The sequence below is a fragment of the Engystomops pustulosus genome, chromosome 6 (assembly GCF_040894005.1).
Source record: "Engystomops pustulosus chromosome 6, aEngPut4.maternal, whole genome shotgun sequence".
In the NCBI taxonomy this organism is placed as follows: domain Eukaryota; kingdom Metazoa; phylum Chordata; class Amphibia; order Anura; family Leptodactylidae; genus Engystomops; species Engystomops pustulosus.
In genome coordinates this window covers 127,222,739-127,237,179 of record NC_092416.1, presented here as the reverse complement: position 1 = coordinate 127,237,179, position 14,441 = coordinate 127,222,739, and the positions used below count along the sequence as shown (strand labels likewise).

Here is a 14,441-nt window from a genome sequence, read left to right as displayed (position 1 = left end):
CCATTGACAATGTAAATTTTATGTCATTCGTTATGTAAGCCTTACTTACCGACACTTTTCCATTGTTAATTCTGTGAGTTTTGTTTGCATACCTGAAAAAGAATACATAATTAACTTCTATTTAAGTTCAAATAATTGTTAAACACGGCCCACAAGAGCAGACTGTAGACATTATTTTGATTCTACAGCCTAATTTGAGTGGGCTTTGCGTGATTGTGCCTTATGATTTCTACTGATGGTCATATCATCTTTAATAATAATATTAATAATCCCTTTATTTATATAGCGCACACAGATTACACAGCACTGCACAGAGTTTGCCAAATCAGTCTCTGTCCCCAATGGGGCTCACAATCTAATCAACCTACCAGTATGTCTTGGAGTGTGGGAGGAAAGCCACGCAAACACATAGAGAAAATACAAGTTGTTTTAATCATTTTGGTTAATAGTATAAGTCACCCACATTAAACTTTCCAAATGTTATGGTTTATTGGGTCGCCATATGGCAGGTGAGTAGACATTGTACACTTGGAAGTCTATAGCAGATTTTCTTGCTTGTTTATCTAAGGAGTGGTTAATAATTAGAGCAACAGCTTTGTTCCTGGAGGCCAGAAAGACGTTGTAACCTTAAGTCCACACAGCACTGAAATTCACCATATACAATTCCATGAGGAACATTATCAGTCATTGTGAGGCTTTGTTCTACTTTTTAATCATTCAAAGCTTCCCACATTTTCTATAACAAGAGCAGACTGATATTCAGAGTTGTCATCCGATATAAAGTGGGTACGGAAAGTATTCAGACCCCTTTAAATTTTTCACTCTTTGTTTCATTGCAGCCAATTGGGTAAGATCAAAACATTCTACAGAACTCTAGATAATTTACTGATTTATTAAATAAGAAAAGCTGAAATATCAAACGGTCATAAGTATTCAGACCCTTTGCTGTGACACTCATATTTAACTCATGTGCTGTCCATTTCCTTCTGATCCTGCTTAAGATGGTGCTGCTCCTTCATTGGATTCTATCTGTGTTTAATTAAACTAATTTTATTGTAATACAAGAAAGCAAAAGCATGCAACTAGGATGAAGAAATACAAGATCCCTTATTAATAAATTTACACCACAAGACAACAACATGAAAACATTTAAAAATGTGAACAAGTGTGGTCCGCCTTGTCAGTTTTGATAATTAAACTAATTGAACTAGATTAGGAAAGAAAAACACATGTCTATATAAGAACTCATAGCTCACATTGCATGTCAGAGCACATGAGAATCATGAGATCCAAGCAACTGCCGAAGAAACTCAGAGATAGAATTGTGGTAAGGCACAGAACTAGCCAAGGTTACAAAAGAATTTCTGCAACACTCAAGCCTACATAATCCTTAAATGGAAGAAGTTTGGGACAACCACACTTGACCCGGCTGTCCAGCCAAACCAAGCAATCGTGGGATAAGAGCCTTGATGAGAGAGGTAAATAAGAACTCCAAGATCACTGTGGCTGAGCTCCAGAGTTGCAGTAGGGAGGTGGCAAAAAGTGATACAATGTCAACTATCACCATAGCCTCCACCAGTCTGGGCTTTATGCCAGAGTGTGCCGATGAAAGCCTTTCTTCAGTTCAAGACATATGAAAGAGTTAAAAACTTAAAGGGGTCTGAATACTTTCCGTACTCCCTATATCTGAACTGGAACTGCGAGAAAATGAGATCTCTTAGAATTAATGGAAGTCATTTCAAAATGGGATTGGATTTCATAGTTGTCCATTTTCTGATATTAGTAGCATCCATGACACTCCAATTAGCAGAGGCTTTACAAGACTAAAATTAATAGTTTGAAAAAGTTTTTATAAGGGGGGTCTTTTAGGACAATGGAGTATCCTTTAGGATAGCCACAGAAAGGCAGGTATGATGCTAGAACCATTCACAATATTTATTGAACGCATACTATCCAATGTGAGTTTTCTCCTTCCAAGTTCTTAACATTTCGAATTTAATGTTTGATATGGAGTGGGAAAATGTTCTGGTACTCAGACCCTACATGAAACTTCAGCAATAAGATCTAATCGGTTATTTGTAAACTGTCCTAAAAGAAAAAAGAACCTACATATATGTTATTATCCACAATAAACCTTAACTAGACCTTTTGGGGTAACATGGGCACCCCAGAAGATTTCTAATTTTTGGAGAAATATGGATGACCAGCAAATGACTGCAGGGTGTAGTGTTCAATATCTTTTCTAAACAAAGGTATACTTCTGCAGAAATGTTACAGGATTGACTGATACCAGCTCAAGGGGCAGGTTTCAGAAAACAACTGTTTGCTTTACAAAGCTTTCTCAAGTCTGTAATGAATACTTTAATTTCCCAGTGTATGATATGGGCGCATCATGTGTTATACAGCAACAGCTTTTATACCTCCTGTGTTTGAAGCTCTGTGCCACACACTTTGCTAAACGTCTTCTCATTAACAAGAAAATATTCTATGCCTCAACATCTTGTGACACGTGACAAACCTGTTTGTCAGGTTTGTGCCTTTTTACACAATTTCAACAGCTATTTGCACTTCAACTTAAACTTTGTTTGTGATCTAAGAAAATTTGACATTGAAAAAAGTCCTAAATACTTGTTAAATTCCATGTACCTTCTTCTGTTTCAGGTGATGTGATGTCTAGTTGATTTCAGGTGAAAGGGATTTTATTACAGTGTTGTAATCCACAGTCAACAAGACTATGGATAGACATGTAGTAAAGGAAGACCCATGGTCATCAATAAAAACCCCCTAACGGGACTTTGATGAAGCTGGAAAAGATGGTTTGGTCTGATTGTTATTCTGAATGATCCTCAGAAGGGGTTAAACTAGTATCGCATGTGGGTGAATGTGTCACCATATAATGCCAAACTCTCAACAATCTTAATAATAAAGAGATTTTTTATAGTTGTAAACTGAAAAAATAGTCTATGGGTGAATTTATTGATCTATCTATGCCACTGTTTTGGCATAAAAGACTTGCTTATTTTGTATTTTTACTAGGTGTAAATTGTGTGTAATCCAGTGAGGGAATAGCTTGGATGATCTGAAAGGACAGAGCAATAAGGCTAAATCCCCTTCCCATGATTGGTCATGGAATCTGAAATACAGAAGTCAAGATAAACACCAGTAAGACTTATAGCAAGCACAGGGGAAATAGCAGGCAAAACTGGAAAGTCACAGTCTCGTTCCAGAAGTCAATTGGACCACCTCTCTGGCATCCAGACAAACCAAACCAGCAAGGAAGTGTGAGTGGAGGAACATTTTGTCCATCTCAGCTAACTTAATTTTTTCCACACTAGAGCAAATCCACTGAAGATAGATGGGTGTAGGGAATATCAACTAAGAAAGCCAGGAAAGGAGTAAGGCTGGGCTCACATCATGTCTTTTTGCATCCACCTGACAGATACATTTTTTTGACTGCAAAGTACGTATCTAAATGTGTTCTACGGTGTATTTATTAATGGACATGGACACGAATGCCCACACGTGTACGTTTGTTGTCCTGTGCGTCTGTACCTTTTTTTTGGTTGAGAAAAACGTAAGCTGCTGCGTTTTTCATGTAATTTTTAAAAACGTATACTTTTTTTTAACATTGGTCTATGGATGACGTATGCAGAACGTGTTCATGTGTATGTATCAATCCATCACATCCTTTTGGCTTCAGAAGGTGCAGGAAGTATATGTTTTTAAAGTGCAAAAACGGACCCAAAGGGATGTGACGTATGCATATACGTCAAATAAACGTAGGCGGATGACAAAAAATGCATCAGTTTTTGTCAATTTTTAAACGTATACATATTAGAATATGACAGGCGGATGCAAGAAACGTGATTGAACCCAGCCTAAAGCAGTCTTCAGCCTAGCAAGGACAGAACGTGACCTAAGAGCAAAATCAGCATATCCTTTACAAACCGAGGATTGCGCTGAAGCCTGAACGGGCACAGATGTTACATTATTGCTCAATTCTGGGTCCGAAGTTAGATTCTAAAGTATCTGTATGGTTTGAGATTAAGTATACTGTACAAAAGAAAGACCTTACATCTAAAAATGGAAATAAACCTGCATCCTACACATTTCAAAATGCAGACCACAAACGCATGCGTTTTCAAAAACGCAACCGCTTTCCAAAGCCCAATGAAAACGTCCCTCAAAAACGCAGACAAAAAAACGCAGAGTAGAAAACACCAACTTAAGACACTTTAACCTAAAACCCATTGAAAAAGCAATATGCAAATATGGTTTTTCAAGGATGCAAAAATGCAACAAAAAACGCAACACGTGTCACCGGCCGAAGGGCGCATTCACATGTTGCGTTGAGTCGCATTTTTTGAAGCGTTTTTGAGGCATTCCAAAGGCTTCAGCCTTGATCACATGCTAAGGTTACATTGCGTTTCCACAGCATTTACTAAAACGCAATTTAACCTTAGTATGTGATCTAGGCTGAAGCCTATGGAATGCATCCAAAAACGCAACACAACACATTGTATAGATACACCCTAAGGCCGGCGCCACACAGGGCGCTTTGTCTGCGCTTGCAAACGCAAACGCAGACAAAGTCGCGCCCACCGGGGCGGGCCTCGGCCCGACCGCATCGGCGTTTCTATGGAAACGCCTGCGATCGTGAACGAGCCGCCGGTGTTTCGCGTTAAATTCACGCAAAACACCGGCGGCTCGTTCCCGATCGCAGGCGATCGAGCCGAGGCCCGCCCCGGTGGGCGCGACTTTGTCTGCGTTTGCGTTTGCAAGCGCAGACAAAGCGCCCTGTGTGGCCCCGGCCTTAGGGTGCGTTCAAACGTTCAGGTTTTCAGATGCAGTTTCTGAATTCAAAAGCAGGTGTAGATAATAATTGGTGAGAACATATCATTGAGAGAAGCTGCTTCAACTTTTCTTTTTGACTGTCATGACTCCTTGTCACATTTGCACTGATTTTTGTAACTAATGGAAAGAAATGTTAGTTCTGTACATTTCCAGTCTGCGAACAAATATCTTTAAAATAATGAGTAACTGGAATACAGAATGGCAAGTTGCACAGCCTCCTATAATATAGAGGGGATTTACCAAGTGCTAAATAGTGGTCTGCACTGTGGTTCTATAGTTGTTGCATATTTATTATTCAGAGAGGGTACCTATAATACCATACTGTCAGGGTATGATGGGAGTAGTTGCAGTTTTGCAACAGCTGATGGGCCACAGGTTGGAGACTTCTGGCAGAAGACTGTCCTCTTAAAGCTATGAAACAATAACATAATTGTGTATTTCTAGTAAAAAAAAATCACCAGCCTCCAAACATCATGTGACTAAGTGGTGAGACAAGTCTGTTCATGAGCTGTTCTTCTCCAACCTGTCTAAACGCACAGAAGAACAATGTGGTCTCACCAGCAGCCTTACTAGTTTAACCAACACAGCCCATTACGCTCTCTTTCCCAGGACATTTTTCTCATGGTTCACAAACGTGTCTTAACTTGTCCTTGAAAGACAAGACAAATCATGAGATGAATCTGGAAGTGGTAAATAAAGCTGTTAGATCCTATAACAAAGTGTATACATATATTGTAAGTCAGTGGCTGGAAAGGTCATCAATGGCATCTATGTTCCAGCTAGGTTTTGGTAAAGGGTTGGCCATTGATGATTATTCCAGGTTCTGGGGCAGCCTTCGTGCAGTTTGTTAGCCTGAACCTGGACCAGGGCTTTATAACCCTAGCTGCACCATGGAGGGTCTCTCTGATCAGAGCTAGAGGTGAGGCTGAGAGGAGGCAACCGCAAAAAGGTACAGACTGCCACTCAGCTTGTTTTGTGTGCTTAGTAGCTAGAGAGGGAAATCTACTGTGTTAGCTAGCGCCAAGACGGGCAGCTCTTTTGTTTCCTGTTATGAACTTTTGGGCCTGTGATTGCAACTGCTAATAAAGACTGGAAGACGCACCAATTCAGTACAAGTCTGTCTCCGTATCTCTGTGAACTGTCTTTGTTCTGACCAGTGAGCTGAACCCCTACAATATGTATAAATATATTGAAGAGGAAAGCTGCAGATCCCTGTACAGTGGGGGGCTTCAGTGTGTGATATTCCACTTTTTTACCATGGTATTCACTTTAGCAATCACCTTTTTGCTTCCACACATCTTGAATAAAAAAGGCTGCAACTCTCCAGTAACTCCCCCACACAAACTTGTGTATTTCCATGGTAAATTTTTAGGGCTATATACAAAATTGATTCTTTTTGAGTTGCATTGGAGCATACAAATATTTGAAAAAATATGTGGTAAAAATGTAAAATAAAATGCAAAAGTATCCTTTCATGTGATGTTCACACCTGACCATGTGATAACTTAATAATAATAATTCCTTTATTTATATAGTGCACACAGATTAAGCACAGAACTTGCCAAACTGGTCCCTGTCCCCAATGGGGCTCACAATCTAATCAACCTACCAGTATGTTTTGGAGTGTGGGAGGAAACCGGAGGACCCGGAGAAACCCCACACAGTAGGGAGAGAACATACAAACATATTTGCAGATGTTGACCTCTGGGACTTGAACCCAGGACCCCAGCTTTCCTGTAACCACATATCTATGCTCACCTAATACTTCCTTGTCATGGATCTCCTTCAGTCTGTGTAGTGCTTCGGTAAAACATTCGCTTGCCATATTGACACTTGGACACGTCACACTCCTCATTCACAGATTCTGGTTTACAACCATTCAGTTGTTGCCCTTAGAATAGAAAAGGATGGAAAAAATATTTACCTCACAAACTATACCATTGTTCTATATGTGTAAACCTGCTTATTGACCTGCCTATAAACTTATGACACTGTATGAACCTTTATTTTGTGAATTTAGAAGAAGTTGTGTTCTCAAACTCCCTTGACTAGTATTGTGGTGGGCGTTTTTTTTTTTTCTTTTTGGAAAATATCCGGGTGACACAATCTCTATTATTTCTCACCTTGCTATAATTCCTTTCACTTGCATTTAGAAATGTCTAATAAAAGTCTGATTCCTTGTGGTCTACTGACTCAGCAAATGCTCATGGGAATCCTGTTTCTGAAATGAATGTGTACGGTGGAGACCCTGCTACGTTGCCAGGAATTTTGAGTATTAACAAGCTGGGGAGAGTGCCAATCATTTTTACAATTGCCTTTTATTTTTCCTTTCTCCCTTTTTATGGTTGTATTGAATGGTACCATAATACCTGAATATTTGAAAGGGATTATATGTTTTTATACTTCATGTTTGTCCACTTTACCTCATGTTTTTCTATGTGTGTGCAAATGTGTGGGACAGGATATTAGGTAATTTACCTATATACTGTACATCTATTAATAGTTCTGCACTGGAAGCGGTTCTGGCAGGGCAATTGTTCATGGACAGACGGATCACATGACCCTACATCTGCAGCCATTCTATGGACAGGAATGTGTGGCTGATGAGGTAGAAGACAAGAGGCTTCACTTTACATGTCAAGAAAGCAGTGCAGAATTTTTAACAGATGTATATTAGTAAATTTTGAAACCGTACCCGTCTTGCTGTATGTATTGTTCTATTTGATATATCAGACTAAGGAAATTGGAAGGAATACTTTTGAAACATGTTCAAGAATCTGTTTTCTTTAGTGAAACTGAAGTCCCAATGATCATGTTGAAATATTATCTGAGTTATGACTCTAAGCTGTATAGAGCAGGTGAGTATTTGTCCTTTACACCCTGTGTGTCATTTGACCCTTTGTAAAGAAGGCTGACATAGCAAAGAACTTGTTATTTCACTTTATGTTGACTGTCTGGTTGAACTTGTGAGAATTAAAGGTTAACCACACCTCATATTTATAGTAATCCCACTAAAATTGTTCTGTACCAAACTTCTTGGAGATTCCCCAACATAAATATCAGTGCTAACTATGATGTCTGATTCCATGTTTTTGATCATTCTGATAGGTATTGGACTAATAAATTACATCTATGATAGGAAAGGGGGAGGCCAGCCTTGATAGAGGGATGTTTAAGACTTAGCTCATTAAAAGTCTACATTCAAACAAACTTAGCCTGTCTTGTGTACACCCTTCTCCATAGAAGATAGCTTATGGCCGTACACACGGAAAAAGATAGAACATGCACCGTCCCGCCACAGCGTGCTAAATGCTGTCCATGTGGACGTATATCCGGCCACGAGCTAAAATCCGGCCGTATATCCGGCCGCAACCATCACATGATGGTTGATGTAGAGATTAAAGTAGCGTGTCCTTTCAATGAAGACCGGTGGTGACGTTGGAGGACCAGGTGGTCAACAATGCAGTGGAGAAGCAAAGCTGGTATGTGATTTCAATGGCGAACTCTCTGTCCCTCGATTCCAAATCACTTATCCAACATATTGGATGAAGGTCACCATTCTTTATGTCAAGGCATCCCTGACATGATATAAAGCACCTGGCTCATTCATATGGCCGCATGTACGTCCCCATAGACGGCAATAGCGGCAGGGCGGCACCGTTCCAGGCCGCACACCGCAAAAAGATAGAGCATGCTCTATCTTTCGTCGTGTGTGTGGCCGTGTGCCACTATTCTCTATGGAGGGAGGAGGGGTCACCTCCTCCTCCTCTCCAGCCACGGCGGTATGCCCGCACGGAGGGCATACCACGTGTGAATGTACCCTTACCTTGTCAGGTTCAGTTTTTGTTAGAAAGGTCAAATTGGCTTTGTTTAAAGCTTGACTGTTTTCTAAAATGAGCTTGCCACCGTGGCTCCAAAGTTCTGACTCGCTTCATTCAAGTCTCACGCATGATCTTTGCCCCAAGCTTGTTCGGTAGTGAATATCTATAACAACATGTGTTCACCTGCTGGACATTATGACCTGTAATGTTGTAATATTGGTTTTCAAAGTACTGCATGACCAGATATACCTAGCATGATGCACAGCTGAGTTCTGAAAACTCTAAGTATACTGCCCTATAGCTCTGTTACGAGTGTTACTGTGGGTTGAGGACAAATGTAAGACATTAACATCTCTAAATAACTAAGAAGCATGCACGACTGAAATTCTGGGTCATCAATTAAAGTTAATTACTGTTGAACTGCACACACAAAGGAGCATCAGACTTGTACAGCAGCTGAGGCATATTGTGGGCAAAAGGTGGGTGTCGGAGTGGTGGCAACAAGCTACTCTACTGGTGTCAAGGCAATGTGAGGGACATATTAACTTTTGCCCAAGGCACAACAAAGCCAAAATCCAGTTTTGGACAACCGTCTATTGTTTCAGGTTGTCCTGTTAACAATGGTTTTCCTATGATAATCTGTTCATAGGAAAGTTCATCAATATCATTTGTAGTTACCTGATACACAAGACTCTCATTGATCAGCTGCAGCTTCTGGCACTCAAATAACAGTGAATGGAGCCAGAAGTACATCTCCATTGTGTGTGTGTGTGCGGTGGTCAGCCCTGGGAATTGCAGCTAAGCTTCTGTTTGACTGAGTAGAGGCAATAATGTACGACCATTATCCCATTCACTGCAACTCCAAGACTAGTGAGTTGAGGGTTCCAAATTCTCAAAATAGATGTGAACATTTATTGCATATTCTATGTTCCAGATGGAAATACGCATTTAATTCTTTACTATATACCTTATACAAGGTGCCCTTCTTTGACTATAAGGCTATAGATATTACTGCTCATTAAATACACAGATTCTTTGGTGTAAAAACCAGAGATAACTAAATGTTGTATGAGTAATATCTGAGGCAAAACATTCTGCTCTACCAGTATGTGACCTGGTCACTACTACCTGATACATTACAAGCGGCTGGACCATAGTTACTGTTTATAATACTTCTCTAGAATTAAAAATCTTTGTAGAATAAAGATCCACTATTATAATACCTGGTCCCAATTTCCCTACACTGACACATGCATAAAGTTAAACAGTTACATCCTGTCCACCCATGATGACCACTAGAGGTGGTTGTTTTAACAGCATACTAAATGATAACAGAATTTGCAATAAGCTCCCCCTAGTGGTAGGTGAAGTTAGACAGAATTTTAATATTTAAAGGGGGTGTGCATTTTCTAAAAAGTTGTTTAAACCCCTATAAATAAGATAAAACAAATACAGAAATAAATACATCGTTGACCATTCCTTTTGCGATTAAGAGCAGCAACTTTGTTCCAGATGGCTGCCAGTGGTCACATAGTCACATGCCCTGTAACTGGAATTAGTTCTGTGAATGGAGCCATGAGGCCAATAATACAGCATATGACACAGTGGCCAGTGATAGTAATGGTCACATGCCAAATGCCAGCATGTACATAGAGATTGTAAGGACCAACAGGGGGGAAGAGTTGGTTCTCCATGGGAATGGACAGGTTTGTACTTACTCATGTTTTAATCTTATTTCTAGTGGTATATAATAGAAATTGGATAGCTCAAATCAAATGTAAGCAGGGAGTTTGGAAGAAGACTTAAACTGTGCATAAAACTGTGCATTTCAGAATACAACACAGTAATAAATATGGAGAATATCATCCACCTATACCCTCGATGGACAGCTTGATGTATAAGAACCAGGAAAGAAAGGGGATGACATGGATCTGTATCACTGACAGGAAGTGCATATATTTACAAAAGGAGGTTTTCAAACATGACAGAGAATCTCTATCTTCTACATATGATACTTTCCTATTTGAAAAGTGAAGGATTATTTTTCACCACTTAGTGCTGCTGGCAAGAGAGAGAAAGAGAGAGAGGTGCACAGAGCTACAGCAGTTTTGTGATTATATTATTATTTTTTTAAATAGCCTTTCCATGAATATGGAAAATACCCAAAGGGTCTAGGGCAGTGATGGCAAACCTTTTAGAGACCGAGTGCCCAAACTACAACCAAGACCCACTTAGTTATCGCAAAGTGCCAACACGGAAATGTAATGTGTGATTTATACTCCCTTCTCTGTCACAGTTTTCATTGATACCAGCACCTGAGGCACCAATAAAGCAGAAAATAATCCCAGGTAGAGCTGTCACTTTAAAATAGCTCTGTACACAGCAAGTCCTGGGCTGTCTGGGACTGCAGGAAGATACCTGGAGTCATCTCTGGTGATAGCCCGGGTGCCCACAGAAAGGGCTCTGAGTGCCACCTCCGGCACCAGTGCCATAGGTTAGCCATCACTGGTCTAGGGTCATAATAAAAGAACACATACTGACCCCACTCTGGCTCCTTGTTCCTATGTTGCTCTAGAACTTTCAGTTTTCGGGCCTGCATTCGGATGGAGGTTCAGCAGTCACTTTACCCACTTCAAACATTGAGTGCCATTGTCAGACCATAGGACATCACTTTTGTCCCCTTGTCTGAGGAGACCATCATTTGATGAAGGGCGTCCTGTTACCCCCCTGGAACCTCTGGTCTGCCACTGGCCCGAAAACACATCAGTGATGTGAGAACCAAGAGCTGGAGCGGTGTAAGTATGGGTCCTTTTTAACCATTTCAATATTCATGGAAAACTCCTTTTAACATGATAAATGTACTCTAAATAGACTTGGTACAATGGTAAGCAAATGATAACTAATTTGCCATGTATTTTTTCCAACCAGAGTGCTTCTTTTTCCCCTTATCTAGCTCTTTCCTCCAGAACAAGTTACTTACTCAATCTGTATCATGAGTTAAAATAGACTGTCAGCTCTCAGAAAGATCAATCTACATGCAATTTATAGAAGTTTTAAGATGGCAGTAAATCGTTAAATCATAGTAAATCAAACACACAAATGATGAACAGTGACAGGACCGCAGATACATATTACGCAGTAATTTGATTATTTATTTATTATAATTGAATGTTATTATTAATAATAATAATAAATTTTACCAGGATAATCCACATATTTACGGCAGCTAACCTTACAACACAAATTGCATGCTGTTTTTTTTTTATCAGTGATCAGCTGTAATGTGTAATGTGAGAGGGGCAAGATATTAAAGGAAATCTACCATAAAAATCCATCATGATAAACCAGGGACACTTACTCAAAGATCCAGGCACTGTGACTGTGGTAATCTTATATTTGTTATTTAGGCCTTCTTTATGAAATCAAGTTTTAAAATTATGTTAATGAGCCTAAGGGGCTACCCTAGCCCCTATTTTATCTGGCTTTACAGTCTGTTACACTGTCTTCCCCTCCCTTCTGCTCCTGCTCCACACTTTCCCCTCTCACTGCCTGATGTAATCTCACTGCAGCAGAGGAAGTTTCAGCACACAGTGGGAGGGCTAAGAGCTCCTTGCACACTGTAACAGCCTGTGAATCTGCAGCATGGGGCACCTCTGGTAACACCCCCAGGGGCCCTTCAGGCTCATTATCATAATTTTAAAAGTTAATTATAGAAGGAAGAAGGCTGTTCATAACAAATATAAGAAGATTGTCACAGTAACTGTGCCTAGATTAATGAGTAAGTGTTTATCCATGCTTGATTTTGATCGTAGATTTCCTTTAAGTTACTGATGGGCTTAAAATCCATCAAAATCTTAAAGGAGCTATTGCAGTGTAGTTTGCAGTTCCATTAAAATCTTATAGTGCTGCCGCTGTATCATTTGCAATTCCATCATTTCCTTTTTTATTTCACCTGCAGCGCCAACACAAGGACAAATGAGTATTACAAGGAACCTATTGAAAATTATATGAAGATTTATATACATCTCTACTTAGCCATTACACAGCATGGTGTGATCTACCACCTTAGGCACTGCAATAAACATGCACAATGGGGGTCATTTACTAAGGGCCCGAATCGCGTTTTCCCGACGTGTTACCCGAATATTTCCGATTTGCGCCGATTGTACCTGAATTGCCCCGGGATTGTGTCGCACGCGATCGGATTGTGGCGCATCGGCGCCGGCATGCGCGCGACGGAAATCGGGGGGCGTAGCCGAACGAAAACCCGACGTATTCGGAAAAACCGCCGCATTTAAAACCCGAAAAAGTGTCGCTTGGTGACCGCTTACCTTCACCTGGTCCGAGGTGGTGCATTCCGGCGCGTGGAGGTGATTTTCAGCGCAGCAGCGCCACCTGGTGGACGGCGGAGGAACTACCTTCATGAATCCCGGCCGGACCCGAATCCAGAGCAGAGAACGCGCCGCTGGATCGCGAATGGGCCGGGTAAGTAAATTTGCCCCAATATGTTCTGCCTAGAGTGTTCCTTTAAACCATTAATTCCTTTAAATATTTTTAACCATACCAAGAAATGTGCCTTCCAATAAAAGCCTTTCATTGATTGAGCTGAATCTTGCCAATGCCCCTTATATCTACAGTCATGGTTGTGAAACCATGGTGTACTTTATATTTGTTAGAATGTTTCTTCACATTTCTTTGATTATGTTTTAATGACCTGCAGACAAAGACTATTCATTCTTTCCCTGTTTGGGTGGCAGGTCAATGCCATTCCTGCAGCGACATTCCACCTGCTCTGTGTGTGAGTACAAAGCTCCTCTTATGTGGCGACCTATACTCCTGCATTCCTGTGGGGTAACACTGGAGAACTCATTGCCAACCGCAGAGTCTGTATAGTCACATGCCTATTATTAACATACACAGTCATTAACTCTTTACTGCTGGAAAGCGGTTACATGCTTCCAGAAACAGTGCCGCACCTTTCTATGGGTTGTAGTTGGTACTGCAGCTTAACTCTACTGAAGGCAAAAGGTTTGTTCTTTCACTCCCCATTTTATACTAATTTTTATCGACTGCATAACTTTCTTGGTCTTGGCTAACACTAAATTCATTTTCCCAAAGAATAGATACATAGCACAACGTCTACTACTAACAACCCTTTGTGTATGCCGGAGCACAAAGATCAATAATAACAATAGCTCTAACATGGTTATTTACTGATCCCCTTGTATACCATGGTCTACAGGTCCAAGTTCTCCATTTTATATCTATATCAGAGATCTTACCACAAACAGTCAAGGGAACACCTTGCCATCCTGCTGCCCCGTGTATCTTGCCACACTATCCCCTCCTGTGCCACAATGTAGCTGCAGACAGTAACTGCACATACGAAGCACTCATGTTACTTACATATCTCTCCTGGCAGAAAGCTCCAGTCCCACAGGCCTTGGTGTCCACCATCAAATTTGGGATATTGAAAAAGTCTACAAAGCCTGATATCAGTCAGCAGTCCTACCGCATAGACACCAAACACACAAATAAAATAAATTTGTCTTTTTTCTTTTTTTTTTTTTCTTTCTTTTTGACAAACCTGTTCAACAGGTTTAAGTTCCTTCATCCTTGGAGCAGGAACGAGGCAAACCATATTCAAAGTGGATAGACCGGTCAGGCGGTTACTCAACAAAGCTGCAGAACTTGTATAGTGCTGGATTAAATAGAGATACGATTGTAGTATGGGAATAAAGAGGTGGAGACTTTTGTAGCAAGTGT

The 14,441-nt window shown here is 40.5% G+C and overlaps 1 protein-coding gene across 2 annotated transcripts in view; it reads right to left on the bottom strand.

The window, feature by feature from the left end:
- The window catches only part of RBBP8NL (RBBP8 N-terminal like), a 31,774-nt gene extending 17,537 nt beyond the window's left edge, over nucleotides 1-14,237 (bottom strand). For both annotated transcript variants that reach the window (XM_072110959.1, XM_072110960.1), the window contains exons 1-3: nucleotides 14,082-14,237; nucleotides 6,613-6,745; nucleotides 50-92 (exon numbers count right to left, since the gene is read on the bottom strand). In XM_072110959.1, the coding sequence (XP_071967060.1) occupies nucleotides 50-92; nucleotides 6,613-6,709 (140 nt within the window). In that variant the 5' untranslated portion in view covers nucleotides 6,710-6,745; nucleotides 14,082-14,237. The remainder of the gene's footprint in view (nucleotides 1-49; nucleotides 93-6,612; nucleotides 6,746-14,081) is intronic.
- Nucleotides 14,238-14,441: the final 204 nt, after the last annotated feature.